The sequence below is a fragment of the Scophthalmus maximus genome, chromosome 8, assembly GCF_022379125.1.
Source record: "Scophthalmus maximus strain ysfricsl-2021 chromosome 8, ASM2237912v1, whole genome shotgun sequence".
Taxonomy (NCBI): domain Eukaryota; kingdom Metazoa; phylum Chordata; class Actinopteri; order Pleuronectiformes; family Scophthalmidae; genus Scophthalmus; species Scophthalmus maximus.
Window position 1 is genome coordinate 5,788,486 of NC_061522.1, and position 19,189 is coordinate 5,807,674.

Genomic DNA, 19,189 nt, shown 5'->3' on the forward strand with positions numbered 1-19,189 from the left:
CCGAGACACAATCCCTCTCGTCAAACTCGTCTCTGCCTTTTGTGCAGTCTGCCCGATTATCAAACAAAGGCATTTGATGAGGGCGGCGCGGTGGTGAGAAGGTTCTGGGTTCGAGTCCCGGTGCAAACCAACCAGGGCCTTTCTGTGTGGAGTTTGCATGTTCTCCCCGTGTGTGCGTGGGTTCTCTCCGGGTTCTCCGGCTTCCTCCCACAGTCCAGAGACATGCAGAATGAGGTTCGGTTCGTTGGAGACTCTGAATTGACCGTAGGTGTGAATGTGAGGGTGAATGTTTGTCCGTCTCTGTATGTGGCCCTGCGATAGGCTGGCGACCCCCCCCCCCCCCCCCCCCCCCCCCCCCCCGTGACCCTTACATGGATAAAGCGGTAGACGATGGATGGATGGCATTTGATGAAAAGTGGTCCAAAAGAGGCATATGGTTACAGATAGCTGCATAGCTGTAGCGCGCGCACACACACACACACACACACACACACACACACAGGCATGGCGGCCAAGTTATTTGACTTTTTTTTTTTTTTAAGTACTTCAGTTCTTTTTCCAGCGTATTGTCTATAATAAGTGATATCAGGCTGTGTATCTGCCTATACGAGGCCGAGAAACTCATCAGAAACCAGCGGAAAATCCTCATTGCGGAGCACAGGACGGGGCACGGACGCACTCTCTCCCGAGAGACACTTCCACCACGTTCGTGGTCCCTCGTCATCCCGTCTAATGACTTCTGCTCATGCGAACAGCGCGGGCAGCTGCAGACACTGCGAGGAGAAACAATGGCACATTATTTCAGTAATTGAAACTATGGCACCGAATGGTGTGCATGGCTCCGAACTGCTGCCTGTGTCTGAGTGAAGCAATTAGCAGATGTTTTTTTTTTGACTGCGGCGCGGCTCGGACGCGCAGCCTCCCACGGAACCATCTGAAGACGGTGTTTGTTTGGGTCAGCGTGCGGCTCCGTGCTTTTGACTAAACTCTTCAAACCGTGCGCTGAAAAAAAGTCCAAAGTCGCGGCGGCGTGTTAATCGTGGTGCAAATTGAAAGAGCGGCGGCAGCGGCAGCAAGCCACCGGTCACATGTGATGTCAAGACTGAAAGTGAGGCTCCGTTAATGATGCAGTTGCGCGACACTGTCCTTTCATACTGAGGCCTTCTGGGATAAAAGCATCCTTCAGTCGAGGGCAGAAAGTTTTGATGTTTATTAGCAGAGTGCACACAGGCCCTTTTTTTTGCAAGTTTGACACAGCTGCTGAGAACAGGACGAAGAGGTGCAGCTAATTAAAAATTGGATCTCTCTCTGGTGGCTTGATTCATTTTAAGCTTTGGAAGGATGGAGATTCTTGATCTTTACAGATTCCCACGGTGGTTTTATGTAATGTTCAGTGATAGTAAAGTAGCTCTGTCCTCGCTTGGTCTGACGCCTTCATTCTTTCCCCCCTCAGGTCACCATCACCGACCACGGCGTTCCCGCCAAATCCACCACCGTGCGCGTCATCGTCCAGGTCCTCGACGAGAACGACAACCGCCCGCTGTTCCTGGAGAAGATCTACAAGATCCGGCTTCCCGAGCGGGAGAGGCCCGAGAAGGAGCGGGCCATGAGGAGGGACCCGGTCTACCGGGTCATCGCGTCGGACCGCGACGACGGGCCCAACGCCGAGATCTCCTACAGCATCGAGGAGGGAGACGAACATGGCAAGTTCTTCATCGAGCCCAAGACCGGCGTGGTGTCGTCCAAGAAGTTCTCCTCTGCGGGAGAATACGACATTCTTACAGTAAGTGTAATGACCTCGGCGCGATAGTCTCTCACTGAGCAGTAAAACTTTACAACACCTGGCTCTCCCCCGTCCTCCCACATTCCGACCCCCTGTGTGTCCTGTGTTTGGGTTTAAAATGCAGTAAGAACATCTGCGTACGGGAGACCAAACGCTACTTGGTCCACAAGAAAATTTGCTCAAACAGGTTTCCTCATGTTCCAAAACACAGGCCAACAGTGTTGAACCAAAATTGAATTTCAAAGATTTGTGTCTGCTTTTGTTTTGTGTTTTCAGTTGCCATGACTCCGTTGGTGTAGTACCTTCAGTCGTCAAGAGACAACTTTGGCACTCGCTCCGTAACTTTTCTCAAATTTGCTCAGCGTTTTCTCTGCACACATTGCATACCACAGACGGAAAGACATGAACGTGAACTGCAACCCCACCGGTCGGGTGGACCGCGTGGGGTTGCGTGAAAATCCGCGTCAACCTTCGTCCTGTGACGCACCGAAGCAAAGAACATACCTCCGGGCTACAGGTTATTTCAGTCGCCAGAGACAACTGTCGCGATACATTTTAGCGGGTGATGCCTGAAGCGGTTTCATCCGGGTGGGTGTCTCTGAAAGTTGTAAACCGAGTGCTGCTGGAAGACCCTGCTCACCGCAGTATACAGTAATGGACGTCCTGACAAAAGACGGAATCACAAAGGAACGGCGCACAAAAGCTGTTTTGTTATCCTGGGCTCTTTCTTGCCATGTGGACGGCTCAGGGGACGGAAATGCCTTTTTACGATTTGGAACACGAGCCGTTCTGTGGAGTTGTGCCACAAATCAGCGCTCCTGTTCACGCCTCCTCTGAGTTTAAACTTTAATGGGGTCCACGGCCGTATGTTATCTGCGAGCATTAACCATCAAACTGCATAACTAAGCACCCGAGTTGACTCCAGGCAGAGGATCGGCTAGTGTAACATTCTCTGCCCCTCTCTCTCTCTCAGATTAAAGCCGTCGATAACGGACGTCCTCAGAAATCCTCCACTTGTCGCCTGCACATCGAGTGGATTCCCAAACCGGAGGTGCCGGCCGACGCGGCCCCCCTGCTCTTCGAGGAGTCCCCCTTCACCTTCTCGGTGATGGAAAGCGACCCCGTGGCGCACATGGTGGGCGTCGTCGCCACAGAGTCCTCGGATGTTCCCGTGTGGTTCGAAATCACAGGTACTGCCTCCGTCGCACGCGCCCCTTGTCCCTGTGTGTGTGTGTGTGTGTGCATGCGGACTGAAGAAATGCTCTGTGTCATAATAGAGACGCTTTTTCAGGTAGAGAAACCTCTCACACTGGAGGACTAACATAGCGTTTGTGTGTGACATGGCTGGGAAATATGGGAACAAATCGAACAATAATTTAGACGACAAATGTGTATTATCGGATAATAAGAATTAAAATTGTTTGTCATTGCAGTGAGCAGTCAGTTTACTCCTATGTCATTTTGCTACCTTACAAGGCCCAAAGTTAAACTTTGCTTTAAAAATTATAATAATGTAAGTGTATGACTTTGCTTTTTTTCTAATAACAACATATAAAGTTTAAGCTTGCAAGAAAGCCAATGCTAGCCTAAAATAAACCTTAAACCAAATTTAATTTCTGTTTTTCCCCTAGCAGTAATCTGTATTTAAGAAAGTATCCATTGTGATTAATCAACTTCTCTGTAATTGAGTTTCTTGTTTTAACATAAATAAATTAGACTTAAGATAAATTGAATCTTGACTGCGGGAAAAAAAACATATATTCAGCTAAACCTAACTAGATTAATAGAGGAGCAGCTAAAATCATGTGGTTGAATGTATTTACATTTATTAAGTCTTAGTCTTACGTAGGTTTTTTTTTTTTGGCAACCTCAAGTTCTTAATTTTGCTAAACACAAATAAAATGAAGACACTACAAGCTCTGTTTTACTGACCGGTCTGAAAATGTTCCTACTTCTGCATTAAGTTTGCCTGTGTGGTTGAGATTTAGACCGAATTGTATCGTGGATCAATAGGTCAAACACAGTGAAATATTATCCCAGCTTGCCAGTGCAAAGCAGTGGTGACAGTGAATGTGTTCTTTTAGTCGTTCTAGGCGAAATGTGCATGAGGAGACTTGAATTGACTTGAATTGACGAAAAACAAAATAAGTGCTTGCCTCTTCTCCCCTCGCCCCAGCCCGTCCTTCCCCCCTAATCAATGTCTTGACTGACGCGCTCTCTTTTTCTTCTCTTGTCTCCGCCCTGCGCTCCGCTACCGCTTTCCCCCTTTCTCTGGAATGTTCTGTTTGGTCGGATTGTTGGAAAGACGGCATAGAGGATACTGAGATGTTTTACATCCTTCAGATGGCTTGTGACCACAACTGTACAGCAGAAGGTAGCTGCTGGGATCTCCTAATAGTGCTGCGCCGTATTAAGAGATCCACCCACTGTGTGTCTGTCGGCGCTGCCTTGTGTTGGCCGTGGTCGAATGGTGTCGTGTCACCCGCATTGATGTTGTGTCACCATTGTTGTGCGACATTGTTCCCCCTGTAAAGCCCCGTGACCTGATTCAGATTAACCTGATTCTTGAGTGCCCAGGAAAATCCTCCTCTCCTTACCTTGTGTGAATCACAGCTCTGTTTTACATCCTCTCTCTCTCTCTCTCTCTCTCTCTCTCTCTCGTATGTTTTATCTTTTCGAGTTTAGAATAACGTCATACAGTGTACATTATGTTGTTATGCATTCACCTCCTTGCATTTATGTACACACCCTGTTGCTGTTAGGGTTAATTGTGTAAATAGCTATTATGTGTGTATCATTTTTATATAAAGAGCAAATCTATGATGATAGTTGACATCAACATGAATGTATGTGTTCATTATTATCTAAAACGTCAGCACAGCAGACAAATAGATGTTTGTGTGTGTCCACCTCAGCACTGCTGTTTAGTAACCTTGCCTGGTACATGCGCGCAACTTGCTTCACAAGGGCATTGTTTTATTTTATCCTTGTGATGTACTTTGTGACTTACGGAAGAGTATTAAGGGCCAGGCACGAGAAAAATAACAATGAGGGGCAAGATATTTTAAATTCATTTGGCATTTTGAGAACGTATTGGAAATGTCGAGATTAAAGTGGAAATGACGAGACTGAAGTCGATATGTCGAGAGTAAAGTGGAAATGTTGAAAATAAAGTGGAAAAGTCGAGAATAAAGTGGAAATGTCGTGAAAAATCGAGATGAAATTCCGAAATAGCCCTAATCGACCGTGTTGTGGTACCAGTTCGTTAGCGGAGCTACGCTAGCTCCGGTAACCGCGCGCCTCTCAAACTTCAGTAAGGGTTGTTTTTTTGCAATAGAACGTTATCGTGTCGGGACACACGTTGACGTTCATGTGCAAACACCCGTCGTTCCAGATTCAGCTGTCAATAATAATATCGCAACTTTTACAACTCGGTTGGCAGCCAGCAAAACATCAACATCCTGTTGTCTGGTGCTGCTGAAAAGTGCTTCCGGGTCCCAACTTTGGACTTGATTCTCCGAGTAGTGTTTCAACTTTATCCTCCACATTTCGACTTTCTTCTTAATTTTTCTCTTATGCCCTAATTCTCCGCCGTATGTATGTGAAAGGTGCTGTACACATGAAGATGGCTTGGTTACTCGCAACTAAACGCCAAAAATTGTCACTAATCTTTTGTCCTTCCCTGTTGTTTGAACACAATTTCCCCCCCCCCCCGCAGGTGGTAATTATGACAGCCGCTTTGACGTGGGCAAGGCCAGCGGCACCCTGATTGTGGCGCGGCCCCTGGACGCCGAGCAGAAATCAAATTACAACCTGACGGTGGAAGCCACGGACGGGACACGAACTGTCAGCACTCAGGTAATTGAAACGCTAATGAAGCGGTTGGAAGCTGATGAGGCAGTTGCCATGGCTCTGTTTTCCTCCGTGTGAGGAAAATATCCGGGGCGGGGGCGGGGGCGGGGGGGGGGGGGGGGGGATGGAAGAGTAACGAGTGAAGCGGTGTCCAGACTGCCGTAGTGTCGCCGGGATGTATTTACGTTTGCGAAGCCATCATTGCTCTCGACCGGCCAAGAGAAATGGCCCCCGTCTAGGTCTGAGTGTCATTACACTCTTACATGACCTGACTTCTAACTATAAAATAAACTCTTGAAATAAAGAAATAGATAATGCAATAATATGGCATATGGTATGACAGTGACAGTGCCTTTGTCTGGTGCTGCCTGTGGGTTGTGATTTTACGGCGTGTTTTACCCCCAAAAAATGTTGCTGTTTTATCGCCACGTTTAAATCAACCAGATAGGGAGACGGCTAATTTTGATTGAAAAAATGTAGTTTTGTATTTTGGAAAATATGTTTGTTTGCTTTCTCTGCGAGAGTTTGATGAGAAGACCCCCGAAGGCTACGACCAGCTAGTTTAGCTTAGCATAACGACCGGAAACGGGCGGAAACGGCTAGCCTAGCTTTTGCTCCCAATGTGGTGAAATCAACCATTCGATCATCATGTTTATTTCACCTGTTCAATTCTAAAGTATAAAAGTTACAAGTTATGTGCTAGGGGTTTTTGGGGCGCGGTGCGGTGACTTCCTGGAGTGGCCTCCGGTTGCCGGGCAACCTTACAGGCAACAACCAGCCTGTACAGGTGTTGGTCTTTTTTTACGCTTCATGCTTAGCTCACGTCCTGGCTATAGATTGTTCCAGACATGAAAGAGGTTTCTAAAAAACACAAAAAACAGATTAGTATATACACTGAAGAAAGAAAGAATTTTTCATTTTTTTTTTAATTTTCAAACTAAGATAAATTAGTTAGAGTTCCACCTCGTCCGTTCTCCCCCATCTCCGTTCAGCGTTGAGCTCCAGGAATCTTCCATTGTCTCATTCCTGATGCGAGGCCGCTTTGATGATGGTGCCGTCTAGCCAGTCTGTCTTTTTTTCTCTTTTCTTTTCCTTTTTTTTTTTTTTCAAGTGTGCATTCTTGAGCTCCCTCCGCTCCTCCCTCCGCCGCTGTGTGTCTCTCGCTGAACCTGCGAGCCTCCTCTTCCTTTGTTTCTTTCTCCGAGAGGGGAACGGATTTTCTGTCCGTCTTTTCTGAACGGACAAACGGAAGTCAACTGTGCGACAGATCGACCGTAACCCGAATGCAGCAGAAAGCTTTGAGTCCTGTAAACCATATGATCCCCTTTTGTGAGCCGTTTTGATGAAGATTAGAAAGCTACTTCTAAAAACCTTCTAAAAAAAACCCCAGAAGGCAGAGAGATTATGGATCCAAAAGACACATGGGCCCCCGATGGCCTGGACAAGGCCATCGACAATGAATACGTATTAAGTGGGATTTATGCAAATCCCATTTATTGACAGGAAGTTTCTGTTTTTCTCTTCATTCAAATATGATATCATACCTACCAAAAATGCATTTAATCCTCAAAATGAATCCCATGTGCATATATATTTTGAATCCAAAGCCCAACTGCCTTTTTTAAAAGCCCCCCAGCTCCCGTCAACACGTTCACGCCCTGTCCGGGTGGATTTTCGAAACATTCGCGCGCGGTAGTTTTCGGGTCATATCGGCCATGAGGGCCGTTGAAAATGTTCCGTCCTTTGTCCTCGAAAGGGGGGGGGGGCTTCAGAGAACTGTCGCCGGGGAAAGGAATCTATTTGTTGTCGCTCTGTATGAATAAAGCCTTTCATCATCTGGCTGCTGTGCTCCACTGAGCCTCGGATGAAGCCGCCGCCTGCGCTGGCGTCTTTCTTTCCGCAGCTCATCCGCAGAAGCAGCGAGTACTTCAGTTTAGTGCAGAACCTTAAAAAACGACCGCAGCGTACCTGCTTTTTTTTTCCGCCACGATTTTCCCACTCTCTCTCTCTCTCTCTCTCTCTCTCTCTCTGTCCTCCCCAGGCCGCGGAAAGAGACAATTTCAAAAGCCTCTCAGCGGTACAGCACGCAGTGACATTTTCACTCAAATTAATCACATTCAAAGGTTAATTATCGGTGGGGCTTGATTCTCAGTGGGAGCTGCTGTACGAGCAGCCCTCTCACGTTAAAGGCAACGATTTCATTAAGTGCTTATTTATTTATATATATATATATAAAAATTAAATCACCTAATGGATTTTTCCAAATGAATTCACAAGTACTACTACAAGTTTTAGTTTGTTTGCTTTCTGCATGACTCGGCTGGCATGGCAGGCCGCTCCAGGGACAAACATCTGGAATTGTTATCACATGCAGGGATGTCTTGACATTGGATCTAAGCTGTTCTCAGACATGAAACTGTAGTTAGGCCGTTGACATACGAAGAAGAGCTGCAGGAGACCGTCCGAGTCGGATGGGTTCACAAAAACATTTCACCTGAATGTTCCGGCAACTCGCCGGCCGTGAGCTTTCCTGCTGTATTCTCCCACGGGCTCACTTGGACATTTCACTAGGGCGCTGAGAATGATGAAATATAAATATGAAAATATTACAATTTGGCAGAATTGAGTTTTTCTTAATTTCCTACTTCTGTGGATCGTCAGTAAGTTCATCTGGTGAGCGTCCATGGGGGGCCCAGACCCCCTGACCCCCTGAAATTCCGGCTGCTAAATGATTATTCTTCCATATCCCAGTTTTAAAGGTTGAAATACACCAGACACAAGTTTGTGAGATAGTAGGTCGTGGTTGGCTCACTCACAATGTTCATTTTGGTAAAAGTGATCAAAGAAAAAATTCCTGGGTCCAATATTGAATAGTTGAGGCAAATCGGCTTAGTACTATTTTCACAATCCTGTTGACAAACAAAAAATTTTGACTCAGGAAAAGTTTGAGTTGGACATTTCAGTTCTCACACACAAAAAGTTCAGGGAAATGTGCGGACATCGGTGCGCGAGTTGTTTCGCAGCCTGCGATAGAACCGGATAACCTCGGTACCCGAGCAGGAACTCAACCTTCACCGCGAAGGTACCGAGATTATCCGGTGGATTTTTTCGGCCTTCGAACTTTACCGTTCCCGCAAATTGTTTATTGCGGATTCCCAGAGGATGAGACAACGACGACAACTGTGACCGCAAGAGGAAGCTCAGCTGTGCGATCGACGGGTCGCCGCCGCACAGTAGAACCTTGAGTTTTCACACAAGAAGCAGGTCAAAGAGCGACTGGGCTCGTCGCTCACAACCGCCGAGTCCTTCCTCGTGGCTCGCAGACCTCCACCGTGCACATCCTTTTTTGTATTTATTATTAGTGCTGCGACTGATGGGCTCTCTTACAGAGGGGGGTGCTCGAGTGTGAGATATTATATACCCAGCTGACCACTGTGGGTCAGCTGTTTTCTGTCAGGGGAAGGGATTTACTGAATTTGTATGCTCCATAAACCACATCTAGTGATGTAGGCCAGCTGGCCGGGATACGCCGAGAGCCCGACTGGGACCTCGCGGAGTTTATAGCAATTACCTTCATTTTGTTGGCCAGCAATGAGCACATCGCTGAAGAAGTGATTGTTATCGCAGATTATTTTTCCACGAGAAACACAAAACCCACATTAACGCTTACATTCACATTACCTGCAATTGTTGGTGCCCCGCGTACGGCCACCAGTGGGTCGGCTCCGGAAAAACCCCAACTGTCCCGAGGACCCGGGATACAGAGTACAGTTGTTTCAGGAAAGCCGTCTGAGTGCTTTGGCCACCGAATTGTTTATGCGATAACATAGTCCGGCATTGTCAGCATGCGCTCTGTTAGCGCGCGCGCGGGGGGGGGGGTTAACAAAGTGTAAACACAACCACTCGCTGCGACGTGAAACACGTGTCACATTGGTATGTAACTCGCCGGGGCGGAGGTTCGGAAGAGGTTTGTTTTAAACCGCAAGGAAATGTACCGACTTGGCTCTTTTTCTTTTGCTGTTCAAGGCAACTTCTCCACCCGAGAGCGTTGTGACCACGACACACGCTCCTCCGTGCACCATGGCGACGACAAAGAGGGAATGTCCAATGTGAATCGTGCATTATTCAGCGTGGATCTGCTGCCTCTTGGGACCGCGTGTGCGCGTGTGTGTGTCCTACAGAGTCGCGCTGCGAACTAGATCTCCCCGGTCACACGCCTGCACGGCGCCTCGCGAAGAGCTCAAAGATGGACCCGTCTGTTCCTTTGATGCCCGACACGCTCGCCTATTTCCTCTTCTCTTTGTCTGTCTTTCTGATTACTCCCTCCCTCCCTCCGGCTGTCTGATATCTCCACGTGTATCTGCCAGGCGCGCAGGGATGATGACGACGACAATGATGATGATGACAACGATGATTATATTTGGGTGGAATAAAGTGCAAACAAGAGCGCCGGACCTCTGTGGGCAGTGGGCCGTGTAAATCCTGTTTTGGGAACGCGCTCGAGCGCTCCGGTGCCAGTGCCCAGAACCTGCCACTTGGCAGGCGAGGCTTCCTCTCCTACGCTTCGGCACAGGAGGACAAGGAGAGCTCCCGTGTGTCCCCGCTCGGGACGGCACACAAGAGCCTCTGTCGCCGTCCAGAAGTTGCCGCTCTATTTGACCTCTCTCTCGAGCTGGTTTTCTTTTTCCTACTTTTTAATATCTTTAATTTTCTAATTGCGGTGAAAGAAAAACATCTGAATTGATTAGCAGGAATTAGGCGGGTGACCTCTTTGCCGCAGGAGACTGTCCGACAGCAGCAAGGACAATTTCCCAAACATTCAGGCGAGGGGTGGCACCGGGCAGCACATTGTCCTGCTGCATTCTCACGCTTTCTCGAAGTTTTTTCCCGCAGTCCGGCGGGAGAAGAAAAAATGATCCCGAGTAACATTTGCGTTCTCTCATGCAAGCCCTTCCGGGAAAATGTTAATGTAAATTTGTCCTGATTGCAGTGCATGTCCGAAAGCCGCTACAGTGACATCTAGAGGCGAGCTTGCAGGTTGCAGATGGAGTGAATACCCCGCTCCCCCCTCCCCTCCCTCTTCTGGGCTACTGCAGCATGGAAATGAAAGAGGACCCACTTCCCTCATGCAGATATGAAAGGCTCATTCTAAACTGGCAAGAAAAACACATTGCTTTCCATTTTTTTTATTTTTTGTTGTTGTTGCCAATAGAGCCTCATAAGTCCAACACTCTGGTCCTTTTAAATCCGGCCTTCCTGGGACTCCGGTGGTGATATCAGGCTGCGGGACCCAGTTCCGTGGGAGGTCTGGGTTGGGGAAACAGTCGGCCGGTCTGTTCTGAGCTTTTCCATTCGACCATTGTGGCCCTGGCGAAGGCGTCTCGGAAGGATCAGCTGATGGAGACAAGGGGCGCCGGCGCATTCCTGCCGGGGCACCTCATAGCTAGGAACCGCGCCAAGAAGGCAGCCTCATCATGCAGGCCCAGACGCCGCCCCCCCCCCCCATCTCCACCTATACGACATCCTCCCTTGGCCGCTCAGAAGCACTTCAAGCTGTCCCGTGCACAATCTGTTCCTGGTCTCCTGTTTTCTCTCCCGTTATCTCGTGCCCTCGTCACAAAGACTCTCTTTATGTCTCACTCAGAAGTTCACCTCGGTCGCTCGCGTGTTTTTCTCTCCTTGGGGATCAAAGGTGACTATTGTGTTGTATCTTTCCCCCTCCTGGACTTCATGGACTCTTTTAGAGCCGAACCAGTTGGCCGATCAATGGACTACCAAACGAATCGCCAACTATTGTGATGATCGATTAATCGGTTCAAGTAGTTTTCATAAAAAAAAAAAGGGGCAAAATTTGACGATTTCAGCTTATGAAATGTGAATATTTTTCTGGTTTCTTTGCTCCTCCGTGACAGTCAACTAAATATCTTGGGGTTTGGGTGAATGTGACTGTGAATATGACGCTTTATGGACCAAACAACTCATACTCGACAGATTAATTGATAATGAAAATAATGGTAGCAGACTCTATCTTCTTGCATTTTATTCTCAGCCACATTTTTTCATTTGTGAATAATACAAATACTTCCATTTTCACCCACAGCCTGTGTTTGCTGAATTTGACCATTTCCCGTTCAGCTTTCTTTGGTGTCTCACCATTTCATTCTTAAGTAATCTCCATCTGTCACGTCTGTGCGTCTCAGTCCCAATCTTGCTCCTCGCCGCCGTTCCCAGAGGAAGCCTTATACAAAGAGTTGTCTTCTTCACCGGAAACCTCTCTGCTTGTCGGGCTGTGTCGTGTGCTTTGTGATGTTTAGGGACAAGGTTCCTTTCGAAGTGTTGTGGAGCTTCCCTGCAAAGGGAAAGGCAAGTTTGTGTGCACGTGGGGGCCTTGTGTGCGCTTTGTAACCCATATGAAATAGTATATTACGAATAGACGTGGATACTGTTTACCAGGTGCCTCTCAGCAGCTCTATCAACCCCCAGCCCCCTTGACCCCGCTACTCACGAGACGCGTTGTCTGCATACGCATGTCTGGGTGCACGCGTGTGCATCTGTGTGTGCAAAAAAAAAAAAAAATCAACAAAGAAAACGCGGACGGCGATACAGCAGGGATCGTTTTTTTCTTCTTCTCTTCTTCTTCTCAGGGTGAATGTCTCATTTGAGAGAGCGTATGTATCGTACATCGCACGTCCTGATTAGCGGGCGCGGGACACGCGACTTGCCGCGCGCGGCAAACAGCCAGTTCGCGGCGCTGACAGGCCGCACGCGGCACCAGCGCTCCCCCTGCAAGAAGACATCTGTGAGCCTCAGCGGCGTTGCCAACATCGCAGCACACAGCAGATTGCACATGTTATCAGTGCTGTCGCTTTGAGTCTATATTTGTCTCTGATGTAGGCTCGCAAGTGCTCAACAAACCGTATTATGGCAACAACAAAAATAATAATGTGCAGGCAGTTGTGTTGACCGGAGATCTGACAAAATCCTGGTTGGCTGTGGCGCTGGTAACCGGTTGGGAGCGTCCGTGACCCACGGCCCCCTTCACTCGTCCCGCACCAAACAGCTCGGCCGTGGCCGTCTCCTTGCGGGACATCACCCCCTGGTGTCTGGTATGCAGGTGTCTAATCTGGGCTGATCCCTTTGTTCCCCATGTTTGGCAACGGCAGAAGCCCCCTCGCTGGCCCTGGGAAGCAGAGATGGCATTCCAGCAGCTCTCCATAATCCTCTGTCGGAAGTCCAGTAGACGAGTGGCTGGTGTTGATAAAACATGCTCCCAGTGGAATTTTACAGTTTGGGGATGTTCAAGTTCGCGCGTGTGTGTGTGTGTGTGTGTGTGTGTGTGTGTGTGTGTGTGTGTGTGTGTGTGTGCGTGTGCGTGTGCGTGTGCGTGTGTGTTGTGTGTTGTGTGTGTGTGTGTGTGTGTGTGTGTGTGTGTGAGCTGCACTTTTTTTTTGTGCTGCCCAAAGCAAAGACGCACAAACGTGTGACGCACTTGTCGTGTCATGGATTACAGTTTGAGTAGTTTGTTGTGTGAACACATACCTAAACAAACTCCAAAGTTTCCACAGCCAACAACTCCGCTATTTGGCTCACGACACGTGAACTCCCGATGTGCCTTTGCTTAGATGCACTGTGGTTAATCGGCATTGATTTCTTTTTTCAACTGTTGGCAACATCAAGTGGTCGTTCAGTTAAAGCATCGCATTCTGTGTACTGAACTCGTCAATATCTGCACAACCACACGAGTGCAGGAGAAGGGTTTTGAAAATGAATAATGTGTGCGTGCAGACGAACTTCGGGGAGTGAGAGACTGAAAATAAGAAAGAAAAGGAGCTTAGTTTTTTTGAAGCATGTCCTCAAGTTATCATACTTTAAACAATTTACTGGAATATTTGTAAAGTATATTTTAAATTCCTACTAGTATTCAGGTAATTATTGGGTTGTTTGATTGTGTAATTCATGTGTTTGCACATGTAAACCTAACCATAACCCTTTAAGTTAAACTTCACTGCTGTATATTTACCATCTTCAGGCTTTTTTTCATGAAACAAATGATCAATATTAACCTGTGAAAGCTTTATTTTACCAAATGTATCCACCCCGTTCTCCTCGTAATCCTCGTACCTAAAGCATCCTCTCCTCTTCTGTACCTGTTCTTCCTCTAGGTGCTCATCCGCGTCATCGACACCAACAACCACCGGCCGCAGTTCACCCAGCAGATGTACGTGGTGAACGTCCCCGAAGACAAACCGGCGGGGAGCGAGGTCATGCAGATCAGCGCCGCGGACAGAGACGAGAAGAACAAGCTGACCTTCACGCTGCTGAGCAGCACCGATCCAGTGAGCCTGAGGAAGTTCCGACTGGACCCGGGATCGGGGACCCTCTACACCGCAGAGCGACTGGACCACGAGACGATGCATTATCACATCCTCACTGTCATGGTACGTGAACAATCAATGAACAGACGACAGTTTCACAATAGTCACCATCCATGAAATCAAGTACGTTTCTGTGGCTCTCAAAATATGAATCCTTTGTTGTATTATGATGTTTGTTCACTCTGGAAATAATTATCCCTTCGGGGCTCTAACGCATTTTCCTGATTTTCCTTCTATTCTTCCTCCCTCCCTCCCCCTGCCCCCCATTCTAAATTTCCCTCCGGCAGGTCCGAGACCAGGACATCCCAGTGAAGAGGAACCTGGTGCGTGTCATTGTCAATGTGGATGACTCCAACGACAACGCGCCCTGGTTTATTGGAACACCGTACTCGGGCCGCGTGTTTGAATCGGCCGCCGTGGGCTCGGCCGTGCTTCAGGTCACGGCTATCGACAAAGACAAGGGCCACAACGCGGAGATCGTCTACAGCATCGAATCAGGTAAACATCCACAAAGTCGCTGTGACACTGTTGAGCCACTGCCCCCCCCCCCTCCCGTATTCCCCTCACAGCAGAAAGCTTTCCTTGTTGAATAATGCAAATTGAATCGGCTGGTAAAAAATGTATGAGTCATGTCGAGTCCGGCTGCCCACTGTATCTTGATCATGAATGGAATACTTAACAAAAACTAGAATATTGAAGACTTTGTTTTGAAGTTCTTGTGTGGGAGGTGAGCGGATCTCCCCCCTTTAGACATTCCCACAGTGGTTTTCTGCTACAGTAAGCAGTTATATGAGAACAAGAAACATGTGCTGATTAGCTTCTTGTTTGAACACATGCATATTTGAAAGAGGTTAGATGATTTATTCTAAATGAACGGTAGTTTGCTTTGAGGGGCTTAAAATTGAAGTTAGCACTGTAACGATGATGTTGTTTCAAATGCTGATTAAAAACATTTTTTTTTCTTTTTTGTATGGCAGTACTTGCCAACAAGGGTCATGATGCATTTGATCTTGAGTTGAGCCACATAAAAAGGATTCCTTTGTCTTCTCTGTCTTGCAGGAAATGTTGCAAACTCATTCGCCATCGACCCTGTTCTGGGGACGGTCACCGTGGCCAAGGAGCTCGACCGGCGCAGCAAAAACCAGTTTGAACTCACCGTCAAGGCGTCCGATAACGGAGCACCTCCACTGTCGACTACAGCCACCGTACACATCGTGGTGACAGTTTCTGACAACGCCGCTCCCAGATTCACCGAAAAGGAGTTCTCCGCAGAAGTCAGCGAATCCGCCCACCCGGGAAGTTTTGTGAGCTTGGTCACGGCCGTCAGCCAGTCGTCTGTCTTCTATCAAATAAAAGGCGGCAACATCGGCGACGCATTTGACATCAATCCAAACTCTGGGGTGGTTGTGACCCAGGGAGCTCTAGATTACGAGACCACCTCTCAGTACAGGCTCATCGTACAGGGCACCAACATGGCTGGAGTTGGCAGCAACGCGACGCTTCAGATTCACTTGAAGGACGAAAATGACAACGCTCCCATCTTCCTCCAGAGGGAGTTCAAAGGTTTAATCAGCGAGTCCGCTCCCGTCAACAGCGTCGTTCTCACCCATGAAAACACTCCCTTCGTCATCCGCGCCTCTGACGCTGATGGCGACCAGAATGCCATGCTCATCTATGAAATCGTCGAACCCTTTGCGCACAACTATTTTGCAATTGACTCGAGCACCGGCGCCATCAGGATCACGGCAGCTTTGGATTATGAACAGAAGAGTGTTTTCCGCTTCACAGTGCAGGTCCATGATCTAGGAATGCCACGCCTGTTTGCTGAGACAGCAGCCAACGTGACCGTTGAAGTAATTGATGTTAATGACTGTTCGCCAGTTTTTAGTCAAGAGCTGTATGAGACTACTGTCATAGTGCCGACATACAAAGGGGTGGAAGTCATTAAAATCAACGCTTCAGACTCCGACTCTGGGCCGAACTCCAAACTCCTCTTCTCCATCTCTGAGGGTAATATTGGTGATAAATTTAAGATCGATCCGACCACGGGCACAATCTCCATTCAGAATGTCACGCAGTTGAGGAGCCGATATGAATTAAAGGTCAGGGTGTCGGATGGTAGATTTGCCGCCGTCACTGCAGTGAAGATAAATGTGAAAGAAAACAAGGAGAGCAAGCTGAAGTTCACCAGGGACTCCTACAGGGCCTACGTTCAAGAGAACTCGCCTGAGAGGAAATCACTAGCGGTCATCGCCGTCGTCGGGAACCAGCTGAACGAGCCTTTGTTCTTCAAGATTTTAAACCCCGACAGCAGGTTCGAAATCAGCCGCACATCCGGAGTCATCTCAACCACTGGGATTCCGTTTGATCGCGAGGCACAGGACACGTTTAATATCATCGTCGAGGTCACCAGAGAGGACAAATCTGAGGACGCGGCCCACGTTGTGGTGACCGTGACGGTGGAGGACGTGAATGACAACAAACCTATGTTCGTGAACCTTCCCTACCACGCCCTGGTTCAGATGGACGCAGAGGTAGGCCAGGTCATCCGACAGGTCACGGCAGTGGACAAGGACGTGGGCGCGAATGCGGAAATCAGTTACTACCTGAAGGAGCATCAGGGGCACTTTCAAATCAGCCCCTCGGGGGAGATTTCCCTCAAAAGCAAATTCGACAGGGAGTCACTCAACAAAGACTTCGTCATCGCCGTCATGGCGAAAGATAACGGAGGGACGGCGCTCTCGGCCGAAGTAGACGTGCCGATAACGGTGGTGAACAAAGCGATGCCTATATTTGAGAAGCCCTTTTACAGCATTGAGATCCCCGAAAACATTCCGTTACACACGCCCGTGCTCCACGTGCAGGCCAATGATTCAGAGAGCCCTCGTATTGTGTACACCATCTCCGAAGGAGATCCTTTCAAACAGTTCTCCATTGATTTCAACACAGGTGTTATTCATGTGATTCAGCCTTTGGACTTTGAGACACATCCTGCTTATAAGTTAAATGTGAGAGCCACTGACTCTCTGACCGGAGCACAGTCGGACGTGTTTGTCGACGTCATACTGGAGGACGTGAACGACAATGCCCCCGTGTTCCTCTCAAAGGCCTACTATGCCAATATTTCCGAGGCCTCCGTCATCGGCACATCGGTTTTGCAAGTCGACGCCAAAGATGCCGATACTGGGAACAACCGGGAAGTGTTCTTCCTGCTGGTCGAGGAAAAGGGGAAGAGCTCAGAGTTGTTCACCGTCGATCGTGACACGGGAATAATCTCCGTCGCTCAAATACTTGATCACGAGGAGATCCGGCAGCACAAGTTGAGAGTCCGCGTGGTGGACGGAGGCGTTCCAGCCCTTTCCAGCGACGTCACCGCGACGATAGATGTCACTGACCTCAATGACAACGCTCCGGCATTTACAGAGCACGCGTACAAAACTGCGATCAGCGAATTGGCCCCGCGGGGACACTTCATCGCCCAGGTCCAGGCATCGGACGCCGACAGTTCAGACGCAAATAATTTGGAATTCTCGATTATATCTGGAAACGAAGAGCAGAACTTCGCCATTGACAAGCACACGGGCACCGTCATCATTTCCAACCACCGCAGGCCACACATGCAGCCTCTCTACAAACTCAACGTGTCCGTGTCCGACGGCGTGTTCAGAAGCTCATGCCTCGTCGTGGTCACAATTATCGGCGCCAACTTAAACAACCCCACCTTCCCCCAGGTGGACTACGTGGTAGAGCTTGTTGAAAACTCACCGGCTGGCACGTTGGTCGCAGAGGCGAAGGCGACTGACGACGACGAAGGCATCTATGGGCTGATAACATACCAGATTGTCAACGACGTCGCAAAAGACAAGTTCTCTGTCAACGACAATGGCGAAATTTTCACCCTGGAGAGCCTCGATCGCGAGAACGCCGTGGAGAAGGTTATTCCCATTTCTCTCATTGCTAAAGACGGCGGCGGAAAAGTTGGTTTTTGCATCGTCAATGTCATTCTCACGGACGTCAATGACAATGCCCCCCAATTCAGAGCAGCTGAGTACAAAGCCACCATTGCGTCGGATGTCCCGAGGGGAACCTCTGTGGTTAAAATCGCTGCCTCAGACATGGATGAGGGAAGCAATGCTGACATTCAGTATTCAATCGAGGCAGATGTCGAAAACGTGGAGGAGAACTTTGAAATCCACCCGACCTCCGGGGTCATTGTCACCAAAGAGAGTCTCATTGGGCTCGAAAGTGAATTCTATGCGTTCTTTGTGAGGGCAAAGGACACGGGGAATCCCTCCAAACACTCAGTGGTGCAGGTTTACATCAGGATTGTCGCGCCGGAGACCCCGATTCCCAAATTCGCCGAGCCGCATTACCGTTACACCATTGCCGAAGACCTTCCCATTGGCACAGAAATAGATGTGATTCAGGCAGAGGGTGAGCAACCGGTCGTCTACAGCCTCTTGAAGGGAAACACTCCCGAGAGCAACGGAGACGAGGTGTTTGTTGTGGACAGAGACAGCGGCGCCTTGAAACTTCAGAAGAGCCTCGACCACGAGACCACCAAGTGGTACCAGCTCACGTTGCTCGCCCAGACCAGACACGAGACCTACGAGATCGTCGCGTCCGTGACCATAAACATCCAAGTGAAGGACCTGAACGACAACAAGCCCGCCTTCGAGTCGGACCCGTACGAGGCCGTCGTCGTGGAAAACCTTCCGAGCGGGACTCGAGTCATCCAGGTCAAAGCCACCGACCAAGACTCTGGAACCAACGGCCACGTCGTGTACAGCCTCGACCCCAAGCAGAACTCGCAGGAGATCCCCGAGCTGTTTGCCGTCAACGGTGAAACCGGATGGGTGACCACCTTGAAAGAGCTGGACCGCGAGGACACGAACAAGTACACGGTCGCCGTCCTGGCCACGGACCAGGGGGACAAGGTCCAACACACCACCGGCGCCAGCGTGGAGGTGACGGTCGCCGACGTGAACGACAACGCGCCCCGCTTCACCGCGGAGATCTACAAAGGCACCGTGAGCGAAGATGACCCCCCCAGCGGGGTGATTGCCATCCTCAGCACCACGGATGACGATTCCGAGGACATCAATAAACACGTGAACTACTTCATCACAGGTGGGCATTTTATTGTTTTCGCAAGAGAGATAATTAGTAAGCCCGGAGA

The 19,189-nt window shown here is 49.0% G+C and overlaps 1 protein-coding gene across 7 annotated transcripts in view; it reads left to right on the plus strand.

The window, feature by feature from the left end:
- Positions 1-19,189, plus strand: part of fat1a (FAT atypical cadherin 1a) — a 75,388-nt gene that overhangs the window by 33,464 nt on the left and 22,735 nt on the right. For 5 of the 7 annotated variants that reach the window (XR_007031308.1, XM_047333677.1, XM_035636456.2 and 2 more), the window contains exons 5-11: positions 1,454-1,783; positions 2,757-2,973; positions 4,089-4,157; positions 5,502-5,641; positions 13,798-14,073; positions 14,298-14,508; positions 15,070-19,140. Coding sequence is in view for 6 of the 7 variants with exons in the window: in XM_047333677.1 (XP_047189633.1) it covers positions 1,454-1,783; positions 2,757-2,973; positions 4,089-4,157; positions 5,502-5,641; positions 13,798-14,073; positions 14,298-14,508; positions 15,070-19,140 (5,314 nt within the window). In the remaining variant the exon portion in view is untranslated. The remainder of the gene's footprint in view (positions 1-1,453; positions 1,784-2,756; positions 2,974-4,088; positions 4,158-5,501; positions 5,642-13,797; positions 14,074-14,297; positions 14,509-15,069; positions 19,141-19,189) is intronic. The other 2 variants (XM_047333679.1, XM_047333681.1) reach the window with 1 other exon arrangement.